Source organism: Elephantulus edwardii, unplaced genomic scaffold (genome assembly GCF_000299155.1).
Source record: "Elephantulus edwardii isolate Elephantulus edwardi_28Jun2011 unplaced genomic scaffold, EleEdw1.0 scaffold00139, whole genome shotgun sequence".
Taxonomy (NCBI): Eukaryota; Metazoa; Chordata; class Mammalia; order Macroscelidea; family Macroscelididae; genus Elephantulus; species Elephantulus edwardii.
In genome coordinates, this window is record NW_006399889.1 from 6768306 (window position 1) to 6786208 (window position 17903).

Here is a 17903-nt window from a genome sequence, read left to right on the forward strand (position 1 = left end):
AATCACTGGTCTTATTCTCTATGTAAGTGTAAATTTTCTCAGGAGAATTATTCTTATTATTTAGTGTGGCGCCAAGTCTTCATCCACACTCACTCGAGTCCTTGCATTAAGGTCACATTTTACCTTCAAATATCCTTATATGACGGAACAGAATCGAGAGGAAGAATCCTAGTCTATTATCATGTCCTCATCTTCACTGACAAAACCTTATTAATTTTCATAATTTAATTCAGAAACCACCTCTTCTCTTTGGTGTCTCTTCTCCCATGAAATAGATTTCGTTTCCCCTCCCTCTGCTGCTCCTGACTTGTTATTTATAATTTTTGTTATCATAATACTATCATTTTACATCATACATGACTCTACACCATCCTTTTTTCCCCTGTTAGACTTGGGAATCAGTTATCATTACGTCCCACTCACAGGGCCTGGTTTGAGGCCTGACATGAAATAATAGTCAACGTATACTTTTAAAATATAATTAGAAGAAGTAATCCATTGACAAGGTTGCATGTAAGAAAGACTGGGTATTCTAACTATACATGCCCTTGAAGTGGGTTCTTGTTAGTGGAAGAGGAAGAAGTTTCATAATGAGACAGTAGGTTAGTATAAAATTATAAAGAGTGATAAAAAACATGTATAATACAGTGGCAAAGAGCCTAACCTAAACCAAATAACACATTAGTGCATCTAACCTCATAAATGAGAATAATCAAAAGCAAGCATGTTGCACATGAAGAATTTCATTCCTGAATAATCAAAGCTTTTTTGTTGTCGTCATTATGTACATAATCGTCTTGTACACACTCTTTTAAGGCAGAAAGAAAAATGGGAAGGTTATTAAGGGTGACAGCAGTCTGCCAGAGAAGGAAATGAATGAATCATGGCAGCCCAGCCTCTCTTCAGAAAGGATCCCTAAGGCAGCATCTTCTGGTGAAAGCAGAAATGGCTGTTACAACTATTAGTAAGGAAATAAGCACTGAGTCTACGTCACGCCAAATACTGTGCTAAGAGTTTTCCCAGACAATTGTATTTCACTTGTGTGAGTTGGATATTGTGGTCCTCATTTCATAGGGAAGGAAAGTGAAGATCAGAACGATTAGATGGCTTGCTCAGGCTGCAAACTTAGCTCATCAAAACAAGGTTTGGGGCTGTTCCTGCTAGATTCTAGAACCATCCCCTCTGGTTCTGAAAAACACTACTTATCACTCACCACTTTAAATTCAAACTAACCCCAATGTTAAGACAGTGTGTTTATGCTATTTCACATTTGCTGAATTGTAATTTGAGAATGCCTTTCACGTGAAGTTGAAGTATCTGGCTGTATTCTTTGGGCATCTCATGGAATCCTCTTTTAGGCTGCTTGTTGTCATAGTAGTGATGGCTGACAGGTGTGTCTTCCACAGTTTTTGAGAAGGGCCAAAATCCATACAGCTTCACGTTCTCACACAGTTCTACCGCCACGCTTGCAATCATCAAACCCGAGGACAACCGGAATGCTGTCACACCTTTAGTTCTCCAGAAAAGGGCAAGGTCTTTCAGATACTTGGGATGGAAAAATATAACCTTCTGTCTTGCATTAGACTTTTCCAGTGTGTAGTACACTTTAAAAGAGGCACCAGTGTTGGCCCTGAAGGAAAATGCTGGCAGAAGAAGGAATGCATCACCATAGGTTGCAACATCCTCCAGAAATACTGCTTTCTTTTCCTTTAAGTTCCCATACCTGCCAATTTAAAAAGAATGACTACAATAACAAAAATAATAAAAAAACAGCAGTTTTAGTAGCATGAAGTTGGATTTACCAAAGGCTAAAAAATGGAACTGCTTACATTACTGGCCATTTAAGACAGAGACTGTGGATTCATAGAAAACTCATTAAAGTAAGAATAATCTAAATATCATGAGATACACATTCACCTACACATTCACCGCTCTAATTGGAGAGAGGCTTTTAATATCTGCCTTGGTACCAGGATATATCCTCATTGGAGTTCTGACAGTGTAGTCCATAGCATGTTGAGTTGCTAAGGAAAAGGCCAAGCATTTCCAGCAGTTTAAATTAACCACCATGGTTCTGCCAAACCAAGGACGGCGTCCTCCCATTAGGACTTAGTCTTGGAAATCTGATGATGGGCCCTGTGAGTTGGAATCTGCTCAACAACAATAGGTGAGATATCCTTATTTTACTTCAAAATAGCCACTATTTTATCTTCAATCAGTAATCTTTCATAAAATTGCTTTTTGAAATGCTGGAAAAGTCTTCAAATTAATAATGAGTTTTCCAAGCACTACATTCTTAAAAGACAGATTGTTGATGTTGCATGCCATCGAGTCAGAACCCAAGCATAGCTGACCCTGCAGTGAATTTTCAAATGCAGCCAATCACATAGGAGGAGACTGTCCATCCTTCTCCTGCAGAAGAGCCAGTAGATTCGAGCTGTGTGCCTTTGGGATTGCAGCACAAATTCTTACACTAGGCCACCAGAGCTCCCTGAAAGATATACTGTACATTTTTAAAACTAATGGAATTGTGATTTTTGCACCTTTAATCCATGTTCTTGTAAAATAATTTCTTTAGACAACCTAATCTACCTATAAATGTAGGTTGTTAATGTGCCATCACATTGGAATTGGCTCACAGCTGACCCTCCAGCAGGTTTTCAGAGGATAAAAATCACAAAAGAGGAAATTGTGTGTCTTTTCTCATCAGAAGCTGGTGGATTTGAATTGCCTGCTTTTAGACTGGCAGCACCATTCCTTACCACCAGGACACTAGAGTTCCATTTCCTTCATGTGTTTTGCCATCCTGAGATATAGGATTTAATTTATATATTAGTAAATGCCCTAGTCTGCATGAGCATATGTGTATATAAAAAGTAATCTTTGGGGAGGCAGGTATAAATACATTCATTTTATCTCAAGAAATATTAGAATTATTTGAAGGGAGTGGCGTCTACCTCATAAACAACATGCCTCCGGAAACTCTATGAACTTTTGTAAATGTCGAATTATAGAAAGGCTTCTTCAGGTCTTTTGTTCATAGGGTCGCTATGAGTCATGCTCGACTCAAAGGCAATCAACAACAACAACAACATTCTACTAACAATGATGTGTCATTTTTAGGTAACATCAATGGGGTAAAGTAATATATGGGGCTTGTAAAAAGAAACAACTTTTTTAGCAGTTACACTGAACTATTATCTATTATATATACACACACACATAGATACATACACACACACATATATACATATACACACATATACACACATATATACATATACACACATATATATAGTAACAGTTACATTAGGAAATAAAACACATTAACTTTTATTAATCAACTACATAAAGAGAAAACTGTATTTTGTCAGTTCTTTCTAGGATTATTCTCTGATGTCTCTTAATGTAATGAACTTTTTTCAAGCAAATGCTAACTAAAGAGTAATGTTAGAACTCCAGAAGGAAAACAACAACCACTCTATTATTACTTTAGAAAATGAAGACACAAATTCTCACTATTTTAGCAACATTTAAGTTAGGCAATAGAAGTACCACTGATTCATACCTGTTGTGATCCATAATCTTGATAGAATGTAAAGAATTCCAAACATATCCTTAATCTATTCCCCCCCCCCCAAATTCATCCAGTTGCACTGGCAGTCTCAGCTATAAGTTAGTGGTCAGGCTAAGATCCATGTTACAATGGCTGCTGAGTGAAAAACCCATGTGAGGTGAGAGCAGAAGTGTCTGATGAGGTTGTCTCAGTTGTAACCTGGGCTGTAACCAGAATAGGCTGGCAGGCTGAATCCTAAGAAGTGGTTGGGTGAGTTCAAACAGCCAGTCTTTTGGTTAGCCGCCAAGCACTTAACTACTGTGCCAGTGGAGTTCCTTAGGAAATATTTTGTTTGTTTTGCTTTGTTTCCACTAACTGTATCTATTCTTCATGTTGTTGTTGTTGTTGTTATGTGCCGTCCAGTCGTTTGCAACTCATAGCAACCCTATGCACAACAGCCCTAAACCCTGCTCTATCCTGCGCCAACCGCACTGCCTCTGACACGCCCATCCCGATTACCCCAGTCACCGAATCAATCCATCTCAAAGAGGGTCTTCCCCTCTTGCGCTGTTCCTCCACCCTCCCATTCTTCATGTTTAACTAATTTAATAAAGAAAATGTTCTTGGGTAGCTATGCAACTTGCAGATACTTACTTTATTGCTATAATACTTGGATTCACAGTCACGAGATTTGTTTTACTCCCAACATCTTTACTGGTATCTCCTGTTGTTGGAGGAAGGTTACACCTGAAATTTGGAAAATACTTTCAAAACACAACTTCTAAAAACGGAACTCACATACACACACACACACACACACACACACACACATGGATTATGCCCTTACTGGAGAGCATCACTGCTATTAAGAAATCTTCAGAATCTACCTGATTTAAATTTCTTTTTTTTACAGAAAATGCAGATTTTTTTTACCAGCTTTATTCTTTTTTATGTCTTTTTAAAAATTGGTTTGTTTACAAAGTTTGTATACACTGTATTTAATACTATTATTCATTCACATTGTGTTTCATACAATCATTCTCATGCACCATATTTTATAAAATTAATCACCATTGGACTTACTCTATCCCAGATCCTTCCCATTTCCTCTCTCCCCTCCACCCACCAAATGGTGCAAACTTGTGGTTTCACCTTTACCTATCCTCATCTCTTCACTCCTATCCTTTATGCCCTCAAATTCCCATAAATGTTTTACTAGCAGGCTATAACCATGGATTTCACCTGATGGTATGCATAGGAATCAAATAGATTACATCTGTGGAAAGAATCACTGGAGAAGCTCAATATCAGCTGTGAAAACTAGGTCGGGTGCTGATTGTAGAAGAGACCACCAAATACTCATATGCAAGTTCAAGCTGAAGTTGAAGAAAGTGAAATCAAATCCACAGGAACCAAAATCTGACCTTCTGTATATCCCACTTAAATTTCAGAACCATCTCAGGGACAGATCTGAGGCCCTGAACACCAATGAGCAAAGACCAAATGAGCTGTGGGAGAATATTAAGAATATTATCTTGAAGAATGCAAAAGGTCATTACAAAGGCATGGGAGAAAGAAAAGACAAAGACGAATACAAGATGAGACTCTGAATACTGTACCAGAGCACTAAGAAGCCAAAGCAAAGAGAAGAAATCAAGAAACTAAGGAGCTGAACAGAAGATTTCAAAGGGCAGCTCAGGAATATTATAATGAAATGTGCGAAAAGCTGGAGTCAGAAAATCAAAAGGGCCAATCTCGCTCAGCGTTTGTTAAACTGAAGGAATTGAAAATTAATTTCAAGCCACGAGTGGCAATACTTAGGGATGCTTTGGGAAGAATATTAAATGATCTAAAAAACATTAAAAGAAGATGGGAGTAGTATACAGAGTCACTGTACCAGAAGGAATTGGCTGACACAGAAGAATTTCATGAAACAATGTATGAGCAAGAGCCTGTGGTGATGAAGGAAGAAATTCAAGCTGCTCTGAAAGAATTGGCAAAAAACAAGGCTCCAGAAATTGATGACATATCAACTGACATATTTCAAGGAACATATGCTGTCCTGGATGTGCTCACTAAGTTATGCCACGAAATCTGGAGGAAAAATCACTAGCCAACTGACTGGTAGAGATCTATAATTGTTGCCATTCCAAAGAAAAGTGACCTTAAAGAGTGTGGAAATTATTGAACAATATCATTAATATCACATACAAGCAAGATTCTGCTAAAAATTATCCAAAAACAACTGGAGCAACACATCAACAGAGAACTGTCAGATATGTAAGATAGGTTTATAAGAGGCTGTATGTAGTACTAGAGATATTATAGCTAATGTTAGATGGATCTTGGCTGAAAGCAGAGAGTACCAGAGGAATGTTTATCTGTGATTCATGGACTATGAAAAGGTGTTTGACTGTGTTGATCACAACAAACTGTGGCTGACTCTGAGAAGAATGGGAATCCCAGAATATTTGATGGTGCTTATGTAAAACCTATACTTGGACCCAAGGAGGGTGATTTTAATCTGCGGCCCTCAGGCCTGGTTTAAATTGGGTTTTTCTGTCAAACATTCTTCTAAGTGGTGTAGCACTGGTCTGTCCATTTGCTGTACAGAGGTAATTTGTGGTTGCTGTGATGCTAAACACTGTGACACTGGTGTGTCAAATGCGATAATGGTTACCCATGGTGGATAGTGTTTGGTGGAGCTTCCCAATTAAAACAAGCTTGGAAGCACGAGTAATCCACTTCCAAAACAGCTTGCTTCTGGAGACTCTATGAACATGGAGAAACAACCAAAGTTATACAAGTGTTCAGGTCTATCATTCATAGGGTCACTATGAGTCATCTATGATTTGGTGGCACATAACAACAACAACAACAACAACATACTTGGACCAGTTGGCAGTTGTCAAAACAGAACAAGGAGACACAGTATAGTTTAAAATTGGGAAGGGTGTCCACCAAGGATGTATTCTGTCTCCATATCTTTTCAATCTATATGCAGAAGAGATCATCCAGGAGGCTGGACTGTACGAGGAGGAATGTAGTAACAGGATTGGAGGTAGACTCATCAACAACCTACATTATGTAGATGATACAACCATGCTTGCTGAAACTGAGGAGTACCTGAAGTGCTTGCTACAGAAGATCAAGGAATGCAGGCTTCAATATGGATCAACATCAAGAAAACCAAGATTCTCACCACTGGCCAATTGGCAGCATCATGATAGATGGAGAAGAGACTGAGATTGCTAACAACTTTAGTTTGCTTGGCTCCACAATCAACACTCTTGGTACCAGCAACCAGGTAATCAAGGGAAGAATTACATTGGGAAAGTTCGCTGACAGGGACCTGAAGAGCAACGACGTAAGGCTGGGGACTGATGTGTGCCTGATTCAGGCACTAGTCTTTGCAATTGCTTGATAAGCATCAGAGAGCTGGACAATGACTAGGAATGAGAGGAAGAGAATTGATGCCTTTAAGCTGTGGTACTGGAGAAGAGTTTTGAATATACCATGGACTTCCAGAAGAACAAAAATTTTGTCCTACAGAGGGTGAAGCCAGCCTGCTCCTTGGAGACAAGGATTCAGAAACTTCATCTGATATACTTTGGGCACGTTGAAGGGAGTTACCAAGTCCTTGGAGAGAGACATCATGCTTGGAAGGGTGGAGGGATGGAGGAAGAGAGTGAGACCATCAATCAATGAGATGGATTGATTACAGTGACTGGGGTAATGAGGGTAGGTGTGTCAGAGAGGGTAAATTTGGCACAGGATAGAGCAGGTTTCAGGACTGCTGTACATAGGGTCACTATGAGTCGCAAGTGACTCAATGGCTCATAATAACAGTTATCCTTCTATTTTTACAAAAATGGTCTTATGAGATTGAGTTAGTTCACTAAGCATAATGTTCTCTGATTGATATTTTAATATTTTTATTTTAATTAAGCTTTACAGAAAGCTTGGGTTTTCATTTATTCATTGCTGTGTATCTTCCTCCCTTCTTAGTCCACTTTGCAATGTACCTCTTGTTCTAGTTTGTTATGGTACATTTAATGCCTAATCATATACATACATATATACATACTCTTAGTAGATGTTTCAGCAGAGCATAACATAGAGGAATTTGATAGATGATTTTATAAATTTCAAAATCAGAAAATTATACCTGCCTAGCTTCTGAAGAGTTCACAATCCCTTTAGAAGTTTTGTTCACAATGTCTTCATTAAAAACATTATTACACTCCCATATTGGAAACATCCTCAATTTAGAGATGAAAGAACCTGAGGTATAGTGATAAAGTTTACAGAAAATGCTAGAAGGAAAGAGTATATTCAGAAAAGGAAACCACAATCTCCTGAATACCAAAATGATATTTTCCCCACTAAATTATACTGTTAATAAATTAGGCTCTAATGTTCTTAGAGTGATGTTTTCCTATTGATGTTTTCATCTTCCTTCAAGTGCTAATCTGTTTTTAAATTGGAAAACAAATTAAGAATTGTCATTTTGAGTAATTTTATTCCCATCACAAAAAAAGGGAAAGTTGGTTATGACTCCCTAAGTATCTTTCCCAGAATTTCAAGTAGATTATGTCTTTAAAGCTAAACATTAAAAGGTAGCATCTCTGAGTGCTTCCTTAGTGAATGCTGTTGAAAAGTTGACATGTTCTGCAATATGACTGAGCCTAGGATATTTTGTGTTTTATGAGACATAAGGACAAATGAAACACGTACTTCTCCCATTAGTTCTGAAGATACATCACACAAACATTAAGTATTGTACTTTGAGAACAAAAAAAAATATATTAATCATAGGAAAGAGGTTAAAAAATTACCAACTTTAGTAGGTTGCCTGTGATAAATCTACATTTTTGGAAGAAAGAATTAATCTTCTGAAGAATCAGGAATTATTGTAAATACAAGAGACACTAGGAAAAATATCATAGAGTAAAAACTGGAGTCATGGGTGATGCAAAAGGTTAATCTAGTCTGTTGCTAACTGAAAGGTTGGAAGTTCAAATCTCAGAAGTACCATGGAAAAAAGTTCTGAATATCCTCCCCACCTCAAAAGAAAGAAAAAAAATCAGTCATTGAAAATAATGGAGCACAATTAATGCCTATATACACGATGCCACCCTAAATCTTGGTTGGTGAGAAACCAGTTTAGATGTTTTCTGGTGGTGGTGTTTCTTTTGCTTTGATTTCACTGACTGCATCTATTCCTCACACTTCACTCAGCAAATTTTTGACACTTCCAAATTTTTGAAATAAAAAAATTAATAAAAAGCATGTTCCTTATTATATCATACACTTTGAATAAGTATAGCCACGGTAAGTAGAGACTTAAAAAATTTAATATGTTTTAATAGCACAATTGCATCCAGCCCTTATTTTACCTTTCAATTTGGATGAATATCTTCTAAGGGAACTTAATATTCTGAAAAATATCTGGCATCAGCCAATGAAGAATCGAGAAGCATTTATTTTATCATTAGCAATTAAGTACTTGCCCAGATTCTTATTATTCTTGAAGCCTAAATGTGTATTTGCTATAAAAGAAAATGGATGTCTAGGCATAACAAACATAGAGGTTTTGCAAACTTTAAGTATACAAGAAGTCTTTTGAAAGAAGAATTATTTCTCTTCAGCATGGCCTTTTCACATTGAGTAATTGGACAAAAAGGCTAAATCATTTTCTAACATTAGTCGTGAGGAATGCATTCAATAACTATCAGAATGATTGTCTTGTCATTACCTTCAGCATAAATTTTTAAAGTGATATTAACTGGAAGGGGGAGTTATTTATTGAAAATTGTCTTTCTTCTTTTACTTGCTAAAAATGGCACTATTAAATTGATACGATCAAAAGGATCTCCTCTGATGTATAAAATCATTGCTCCCAAAACAGGAGGAAACCAATTCCTATTTACTCTTTAAAAAGGTGCTTTTCAATTGAAATTCATCCATGGATAGATGAATCATCTTTCTATCATATGCTGAAAGTAGAAATGCTTTGTAGCATGGCTTATTAGCACTCGGCACATACAAATCTATTTCTGTTTCTATTTTTTCAGGCTAGCTGGTTCTGAGATATAAACACTTTTAAAAGACCGGAATTGAGAAGCAGCACATTTTCTTAATTTAAAGCCAGAAAACTGAATACACAATGTTGTTACATGACTGCAGGATGTCTAGATCAGCATATTTCTCAAGTCTCATTTGAAAACAAAACTTTCTTGAAAGGCTATATTTTATTTTATTTTTTTTAAACAGTTTGTAAGGTCATCTGAGCCTGAAAAATGCTCAGAAGAGTTTTTCTCAGGGAGATGTGGTTCACTGGCATACTGAAGGTTCAGACAAGCCCTCCTGTGCAGGATCCTTTAATTATCACGATTTCATCTTGGATTTCCTAAGTGTTTGACCACATGTCTGATTATTTGGATAAGTATTTTTGAGGAACTCAGGATCCATGTAACACTTGAACAGAGGCTTATTTGGACTAGAACAGAGTAACACAGCTTAAAGGTCCAAGTTTACACAGAGAATCATTCTTAGAAAAACAAAGCAAACTTGTTATCAAGTCACTTCCAACTCTTATGACTCAATATGTTACCAAGTAGGACTGCTTCATGGGGCTTTTGTGGCTGCAACTGGGATGAAAGGATCTCTGGTGGTGCAGTGTGTTGGTTTTATGCACTGGGGCTATTATGCTTTGGGGCTATCTAGCTGAAGAGTCAATGGTTCAAATCCACTAGCTCCTCTTCAGAAGAAAGATGAAAGAATCTACTCCCATTAATATTTACAGCTTTTGACTCCCAAGTAGAGAGAGTGAAGCAGCCAGGCAGAAGGTAGTCTCTTGCTGTCATGTGTACAAGCACCTTCAAAGAAAATGACAAACTTTAGAAGAGGCAGTGGAGGTAGGAGAGATTCCCACCAGCCTACTGGACACCTGAGAGGGCAGCTACACAGATGAAATTGTTGGCCCTGCACACATAACCCCCATCCTGGATAGAGAGATTTCAGCAGGTAGATGGAAGGTGGTTTCCTGTTGCCCTGGATATCAGCACCCCCAAAGACAATTACATATTTTAGAAGAGGTGGTGGAGCACGAGAGATTCCCAACAGGCTACTGGATATCTTAGAAGGCAGTTACATAGGAGAAATTGGTGACCCTGCCCCCATCACACCTACCCCAGATAGGGAAAGTGCAACAGCTAGGTGGAAGGTGGTCTCCTGCTGCCCTGCACAGCAACACCCGCAAAGATAATTACAAAATTTAGAAGTGGCGGTGGAGGGAGGGGAGATTCTCATCAGTCTACTAGAGACCTTAGGTGGCAGCTGCATAAAGTTACGTGGTGTCCTTGCCCCACTTACCCCTTCCCAGAGAGCAGCAGCCAGGGAGAAGTTGGTCTCAGGCCACACTATGCTCCACTAAGGACAAATGCAAACTTTAGAAGAGGCAGGTAGCACATAGGCAAGATTCCCACAGGGCTGCACTGTGGTCCAGAGAAAAGTGGAAGGATTTTAGGAAAAGTGAGCTTTGTCATGTCACAGAACTAGAAAGGGCTCCTGGTAGCAAGTTGTCCTCCCTCTATAAAGGGAACGCTTTAAGACTGCAACTCATTCATAACATCATAAAGATAAAGAACTATAAACAACCTATACAGACACAACAGAAAAACGTCACATATTGTCAAGAAGGTGGCAAACAACATTAAACACTGTGATAAAACAAAAATAAGCCTTCAAAAAAAGCAGAGCCTATTGCAGACCCAATAAATACCTCAGAGACAGAGATGCACAAGTAATATACTGATGTATTCAGTAATATTACCGAAGTAATATGAACAGCTATGGAAGAAGGTACAAAGGATGGAAGAAAGAATAGAAGCCATAAATAAAGTGGATATTCCACAGAAAGGAAATCATAAAAAAAATTTGATGTGGAGTCATATGAATAACTACAACAAAAAGGTGTAACTGATGGAAGAAAGAGTAGAAGCCATAAATAAAGCAAATACTCCAGAGACAAGGAACCAGAAGAAACATATCAGCATGAAGGAATATGAACAACTAAGGAAGAAATTGCAAATCATGGAAGAAATAATTGAAGCCATAAATGAAAAGCTTCAAAACTTTAAAAATCCTCACAAGACAGAGAAGGCACAGCCGATACAATACTAGAAATAACAGAAATACATGAAAATGCAATAAAGAATATCAAGACTGAAATGTCAGAAGTTTCAAACATCCTGAAAAGATAAACAAGAAGAAAGGAAGAAATGTAACAGAGTCAGTGAGCTGGAAGACACTCAATGGGAACACACTAGAAGAAAAAACAGAGAGGAGATAAGAAGAAAGTTAAGAAAAACATAAGAATCATGAAGAATAACACCAAAAGGAACAACATATGTTTGATTAGAATTCCTGAATATATGGGAGGTAAGGAAAACACTGAGAAAATTGTGGAACAGGTACTAGAAGGAAACTTCTCAGGCATAATGAAGAATGGGGAAATCTATATTCAAGCTCAGTAAACCCTAAACAGCCTAGACACCCCTCCCCCCAAAAAATCAAACATCTAGAGAGATCATAGTCAAAATCTCCAAAATCAAAGATAAGGATAGAATACCAGAAGCAGTGTGAGAAAAACTAAGTCACCTTCAAAGGAGAACAAATCAGAAAAAAAATCTGATTTCTCAGCAGAAATCATGAGATTAAGAAGACAATGGGATGACATACAGAAGGCTCAAAGATAACAATTGCCTGTCAAGAATCCTCTATCCAGCGAAGCTGTCCATTAAATATGAAGAAGAAATTACATCATCTTCAGAAAAACAAGTACTAAAGGAATTTGTGAAAACAAGACCAACTTTACAAGAAATGTTAAGGGAAATACTTTACACACAGACACTAAAGGAAAGTGGATGGAGTATAGTAATCAGAAACAACAGAAGAAACACAGCAAAATGGCAGCTATCAAATCAGGCCTGTCAATTATAACATGTAAGGAATAGATTAAATGGATCAATTAAAAGAAAAAAAGTAGCAGGATGGATTTTAAAAAAATCCATCAAATATAGCCCACAGGAGACACATCTAAGAAATGAGAGAAAAGAGAGTGAAAATCAAAGGCTGAGAAAAAGATATACCAAGCAAATAAGCCCAACAGAAAAGCAAGAGTGGCAATATGAATCTCTGATAAAAGGACTTCTGGATGAAAACACTATAAATGATAAGGAAGGGTGCTATATAATGATAAAAGATACAATATATCAAGAAGACATAACTTTTATCAACAACTATGTACAAAATGATAGAGCTGAAAAATATATAAAAGAGCAGTTGACAGACTTGAAGAAAGAAATAGACTGCACTGCAATAATGATAGGAGACTTCAACATACTACTCTCATGAAAGGATAGGTCAAGTCAAAAGAAACTTAACAAAGATGCAGGAGATCTAAACTATACACTGAGCCATCTCAATTTTGTGGAGTGCAGGCGTCCCAACTAAAGGTCAGTTCACTTTCTTCTCAAGTGCACATGGTATATTCTCCAGAACTGATCACATATTAGGACACAAAGTAAGAGTCTATAAATTAAAAATAAAAACCATGGAAATAATATAAGTATCTTCTCAGACCACAATGCCATAAAGAGAAAAATTAATGTCAAGAGGGTAAATTTATAAGCCTCCACGTGGAAGCTAAATAATACCCTGCTAGAACAGGACTGGGTAACAAAAGAAAGAAAAAGTTCCTCAAAACAAATGATAATGAAAACACAACATATCAAAACTGTGATGCAACTAAATTCACAGCAATAAAAAAATGCATTAAAAAGGAAGAAAGAAGCAAAATTAATGGCTTAGTTCAACAAACCCATCAAAAAGAGAAAAAAAAGACAACAATGTAGCCCCACAGCCTGTAGAAGAAAGGAAATGATAACAACAAGCTGAAATCTATGAGATAGATTTCACAGAAAAACAACTGAAACTATCTTTAAGATCAGGATCTGGTCCTTTGAAAGGGTCAATAAAATTGGCAAATCATTGACAAACTTCACAAAAAATAAGAGAAGACATGAATAACTCGCATAAGAAATGATAGAGGTGCCATAAAAACAGAACCAGATGAAATTAAAGCAATACTATCAGAACATTACGAAAAGATATACTCTAATAAAGTTGAAAACCTAGAAGTAATGGACAAATACCTTGAAACTCACACCCTACACAATGGCATGGAGAGATATCAAACACTTGAACAGACTCATCACAAAAGAAGAGACTGAGCAGGCTGAGTAAAAATCAGCTCAGAGGTAGCTAGTTTGGGGTTTAGTTAATCTTTCCAGAAGCAGTTCCCAGGCCTTTCCTCTGTGAAGCTGCTGGGCAGGTTTGAACCTCCAACCTTTAGATTAGAAAAAGACTGCAAATGATTAGTACCACCCAGACTTCACTAACTGATTGCCATCAAGCCAAGTCAGCAAAGCCAAATCACATGGGAGGAAATTGTCCATCTATTTTCCAAGGAATCACTGGAAGAGTCAGAGAGGTGTGGACTTTTGATTAGCAGCACAACTCCCTACAAATGACACCATATTCCTTTAAAACAGCCAATTGATCATTTGTCTCAAATAAACTGATTTGACATTGTTGTTGTTGCTATGTGCCGTCAAGTCACCTGCGACTCATAACTTACCTAAAAACGAAGTCGGATTTATCTATTTCTGCTCCACAGAGAGACTTATTCAGAATTCCTCCATTTCCCACCACTGCACACTGATTGTAAGGGTACCCCACAAAAGGCTGGGACTATCAGGAGAAAGTGAAAAATGAGTATTAAATGGTTTTTGCTTTTAGAACCATACATACCATCAGTTTTAGTCTCATAGCTTAACTTTAATGCATGCTAAAGTCAAGAACAGGAAGGAGAGAGCAGGAGCAGTGGCAGGCTGTGCTTTCTGGTAAACTGTGTATGACTAATGGAAAATCACCATGCAAAACTAAGTTCCGTTTCTCTTGAGAGGAATATAATCTCAGCATAATATAAAATGTAATGTAGTAATAATATAACAGACTTGCACGAAATATATTTTCCATCATATAATGAAGTAAATAACTGGAAAAAACCCTCTACACACCCCAGATTGTATGTTTCTAACCAAAAGGAAAAGTTCCTAGAAAAAAATAAATATGTAAAGCAGTTAGAATGTAGTATTAAACCCTCCATTCTTTTTTTTTTTAATTGTAAAAAACATGTATAGGGACCCAAGGGGTAAGGGTGGGGAGAGAAGAGTGAGGATGGGCAGAGATGAAATCACGGGGCTACACAATTTGGCGAGTGTAGGAAGTGGATGAAAGAGATGAGAAAGATCCAGTGGGGACCAGAAAAGACAGGGTAATGGTGAGCATAGTCCAATAGTGATTAATTTTTTTTTAATACAAAGAAATTGTCTTTTTTCATTTGGGACCAGGGGCGCAGACTCTCTGGCTGCTTCATGCTGAACAGGGGCATTGAGATGAAGGGGAAAGGGAGCCCACTTTAAAACTCTACTGGTCGTCCTCAGTTGAAGCTGCATGCCTTCTGTTCAGTTAGAAGATTTTTTCCTGATGTTTTCTGCCCTCTGGACTGCAAAGTGTTTGGCTAAGTGAGTCCAGTGGGGATGGCTGGCTGAAACTTGAGGCTCCATCCTCCTTTGCTTCCTTAGCTAGTAATTATATTTCCCTTTCTTAGGTAACAAATTAATGGTTATTTTACCAAGTTTCCTTAAATAGAGCATCTTAAGTCATCAGAGCTTTAGGCTCAATGACATCATTAGATTTATGGCTACCATCCCCTTGAATGACCTGCCAGAGAGCTTCAGGGAGGCCTAATGACTCTGTGCTGGTGTTTTTCCAATTAATCTGTATGGTTTAAATCTTCTTTAAGGGGATGCATTGGTGGTGTATGTAAGGTATTAGGTCACTAATTAAAAGGCTGACAGTTCAAATTCACCAGCAGCTCTGCGAGAGAAAGATGGCGGTCTCCTCCTGCAAAGATCTATAGATTAGGAACTCCAATAGAGGATCCCTATAAGTTGCAGTTGAATTGATGGTGGCAACTTTGGATTTTTGTAAATCTTTCTTTCATCTAGGACCTATGTTGCTTAACTCATAATGTCTGCCACTGTCACCAAATCCTCTTCAACCTAAAATTTATGTTTCAATTAAACAATGCTTTGTCCTTTGCTGGTGACTTTCCCTGAATACAGTCATGTCTTGTAATAAGGGTGCCAACTCATATCCCATACTGATGATGTGATGTGTCTCTACTCACCTATTCTGCTTCTTGAATTAGAATGGAAATCCTCAAGGACAAAGAAAATGCTCTTACTTTTAACTTCTCCTTTTCTTTCATTCTACACTCAATACAGTACAATGTATGCAGTGACATTACAACAAGTATTTGCTAGACCAATAGCTTACCTGGTTTGAACCTAGTGGTTTATACCAGCTTGCAAGAGAAAAAAATCCAAACCAAACCCACCACCATCCATTGATTCTGACTTATAAGACCCTATAAGATTAAGCAGAATTGTCCCACAGGGTTTTTAGAATTTAATGAAAAAGATTTGACTGACATAACTTTCTCCCTCAGAGTGGCTGGTGTGTTTGAATTACATACCTTCAATTAAGTAGGCCATACTTAATCCATTGTGTCACCAATGTCCTTTGATTACAGCCTTGAAAATCCTGTGGGGACATTCTACTCCATCCTATAGGCCACTATAAGCCAGAATCTACTGAAAACAATGGGGCTTGGTTTATAATGCTACTGTACAAAGACGCTACTTAAAAAGAAGCTAACTTAAGCACATTTAATTATCACAATGACATAATGAGCATTTTACAGATGAGATATGGAGACATAAGTTTAAATAACATAGAAAGTCACAGAGCAGTTGGCTCTGGAGTTGTTATTAAGTGCCATCAAGTTGGAACTGACTCACAGGTGACCTTTCAGCAGGTTTTCAGAAGCCGTAAATCACTTAGGAGGAGATTTCCCATCTTTCTCCTGTGGAGCAGCTAGTCAATTCGGATTGCCTGAGTTTGGGATGGCAATTTGAGTTGTTATCAAGTCAATCCTGACTCAAGGCAACCCCTTGTATGCAGAACAGAATTGCTCTGTGGATTTTTCAAGACTGTAGTCTTTCAGGGGCAAATGATCAGGAATGTAGAAACTCTCCAGAACATTAATCACTATACATTACACATCTTCTCACTATTCAAAGAATAATAAAATGTTGACTGAATTAGATGCTTACTTTTTTTTTTTTCATCTGCAATGCCTAATGCAATAGTGTCTATTTCTTAAATGAATGGCTCCAAGATACTTCAGGCATGCCACTGAACTTCTTGCAACAGCTGTTTTGCTTTAGACAGTATTTACTAAATGATAGCACAGTAAATTCTGAAATTTATAGACAGGGTAGAATGCAAAAATGCAAATATGCTCTTCACATGAAATAGAAAAGATTACTGAGGGAAACATATCGCAAATAAAGCACTCAAAACGATGAACACTTTTCTCTGGTTTCTTGGTCAACTGGGGGATGATATCCATATGCCGTGAGATCTCACACTCACTAAGAGTTTCAATAAATCTCACACTCGAACCTTCCTTAAAATAAACCTAAGAAAATGCAAATTCACATGGCTTACCTGCTACTCATGCTCACCCTGGTTTGAAACCACTTATTGTTGTTTTCTTTTTTAAGTAACTTGGCAAGTTTCTGGCAGATGTTAACTCACTGGCACTAGTCAATTAAGAGTATTAACTATCTGGTTACGCCAATTGGGCAGGCTTTAATTTGCACGAATTCTCATATTTTTTTACAAATGGAATTAAATATTCATTTTTGTTGTTTCAACTAATCTTCTAATAATAAATAATTAATGTTTAAATCTTTCAACATTACTAGAATATAGAAAAGATTAATTGTCTAAACTCATTTTAAAGGAAGGGAAAATAATTTTTAATTCACCTGAAAAACTCTGAAATTTAGACCTATTAAGTCTACAAAGTAAATCCTGGAATCTTCTAATTACTTAGACTTGAGAAAAAAAAATCAATAGCTAGAATTAAATAGTTTCTTTTTAAACAATTCATCGTTTATCTGATCCCTTGTCAACAAATTTGGTTTAGATCATACTGACTCGGTCAGATTGTTGTATTTTTTTTTAAGATGTCACAAAAAGATGCAGGAGAGTATATGAAGACTAATTAAGTAGTCTTTATGAAAAGAAATTTCCCCACATTTGGGTTTGTATTAAGGGATAAATTTCTCTTCACAATGTCAAA

General features: G+C 37.3%; 1 protein-coding gene across 1 annotated transcript in view; it reads right to left on the minus strand.

Annotated features, from left to right (window-relative positions):
* Positions 1 to 1254: 1254 nt before the first annotated feature.
* Positions 1255 to 17903, minus strand: part of ST8SIA6 (ST8 alpha-N-acetyl-neuraminide alpha-2,8-sialyltransferase 6) — a 272465-nt gene continuing 255816 nt past the window's right edge. Inside the window, exons 6-8 of the mRNA XM_006894298.1 lie at positions 14262 to 14374; positions 4211 to 4303; positions 1255 to 1723 (exon numbers count right to left, since the gene is read on the minus strand). Coding sequence (XP_006894360.1) covers positions 1255 to 1723; positions 4211 to 4303; positions 14262 to 14374 — 675 coding nt within the window. The remainder of the gene's footprint in view (positions 1724 to 4210; positions 4304 to 14261; positions 14375 to 17903) is intronic.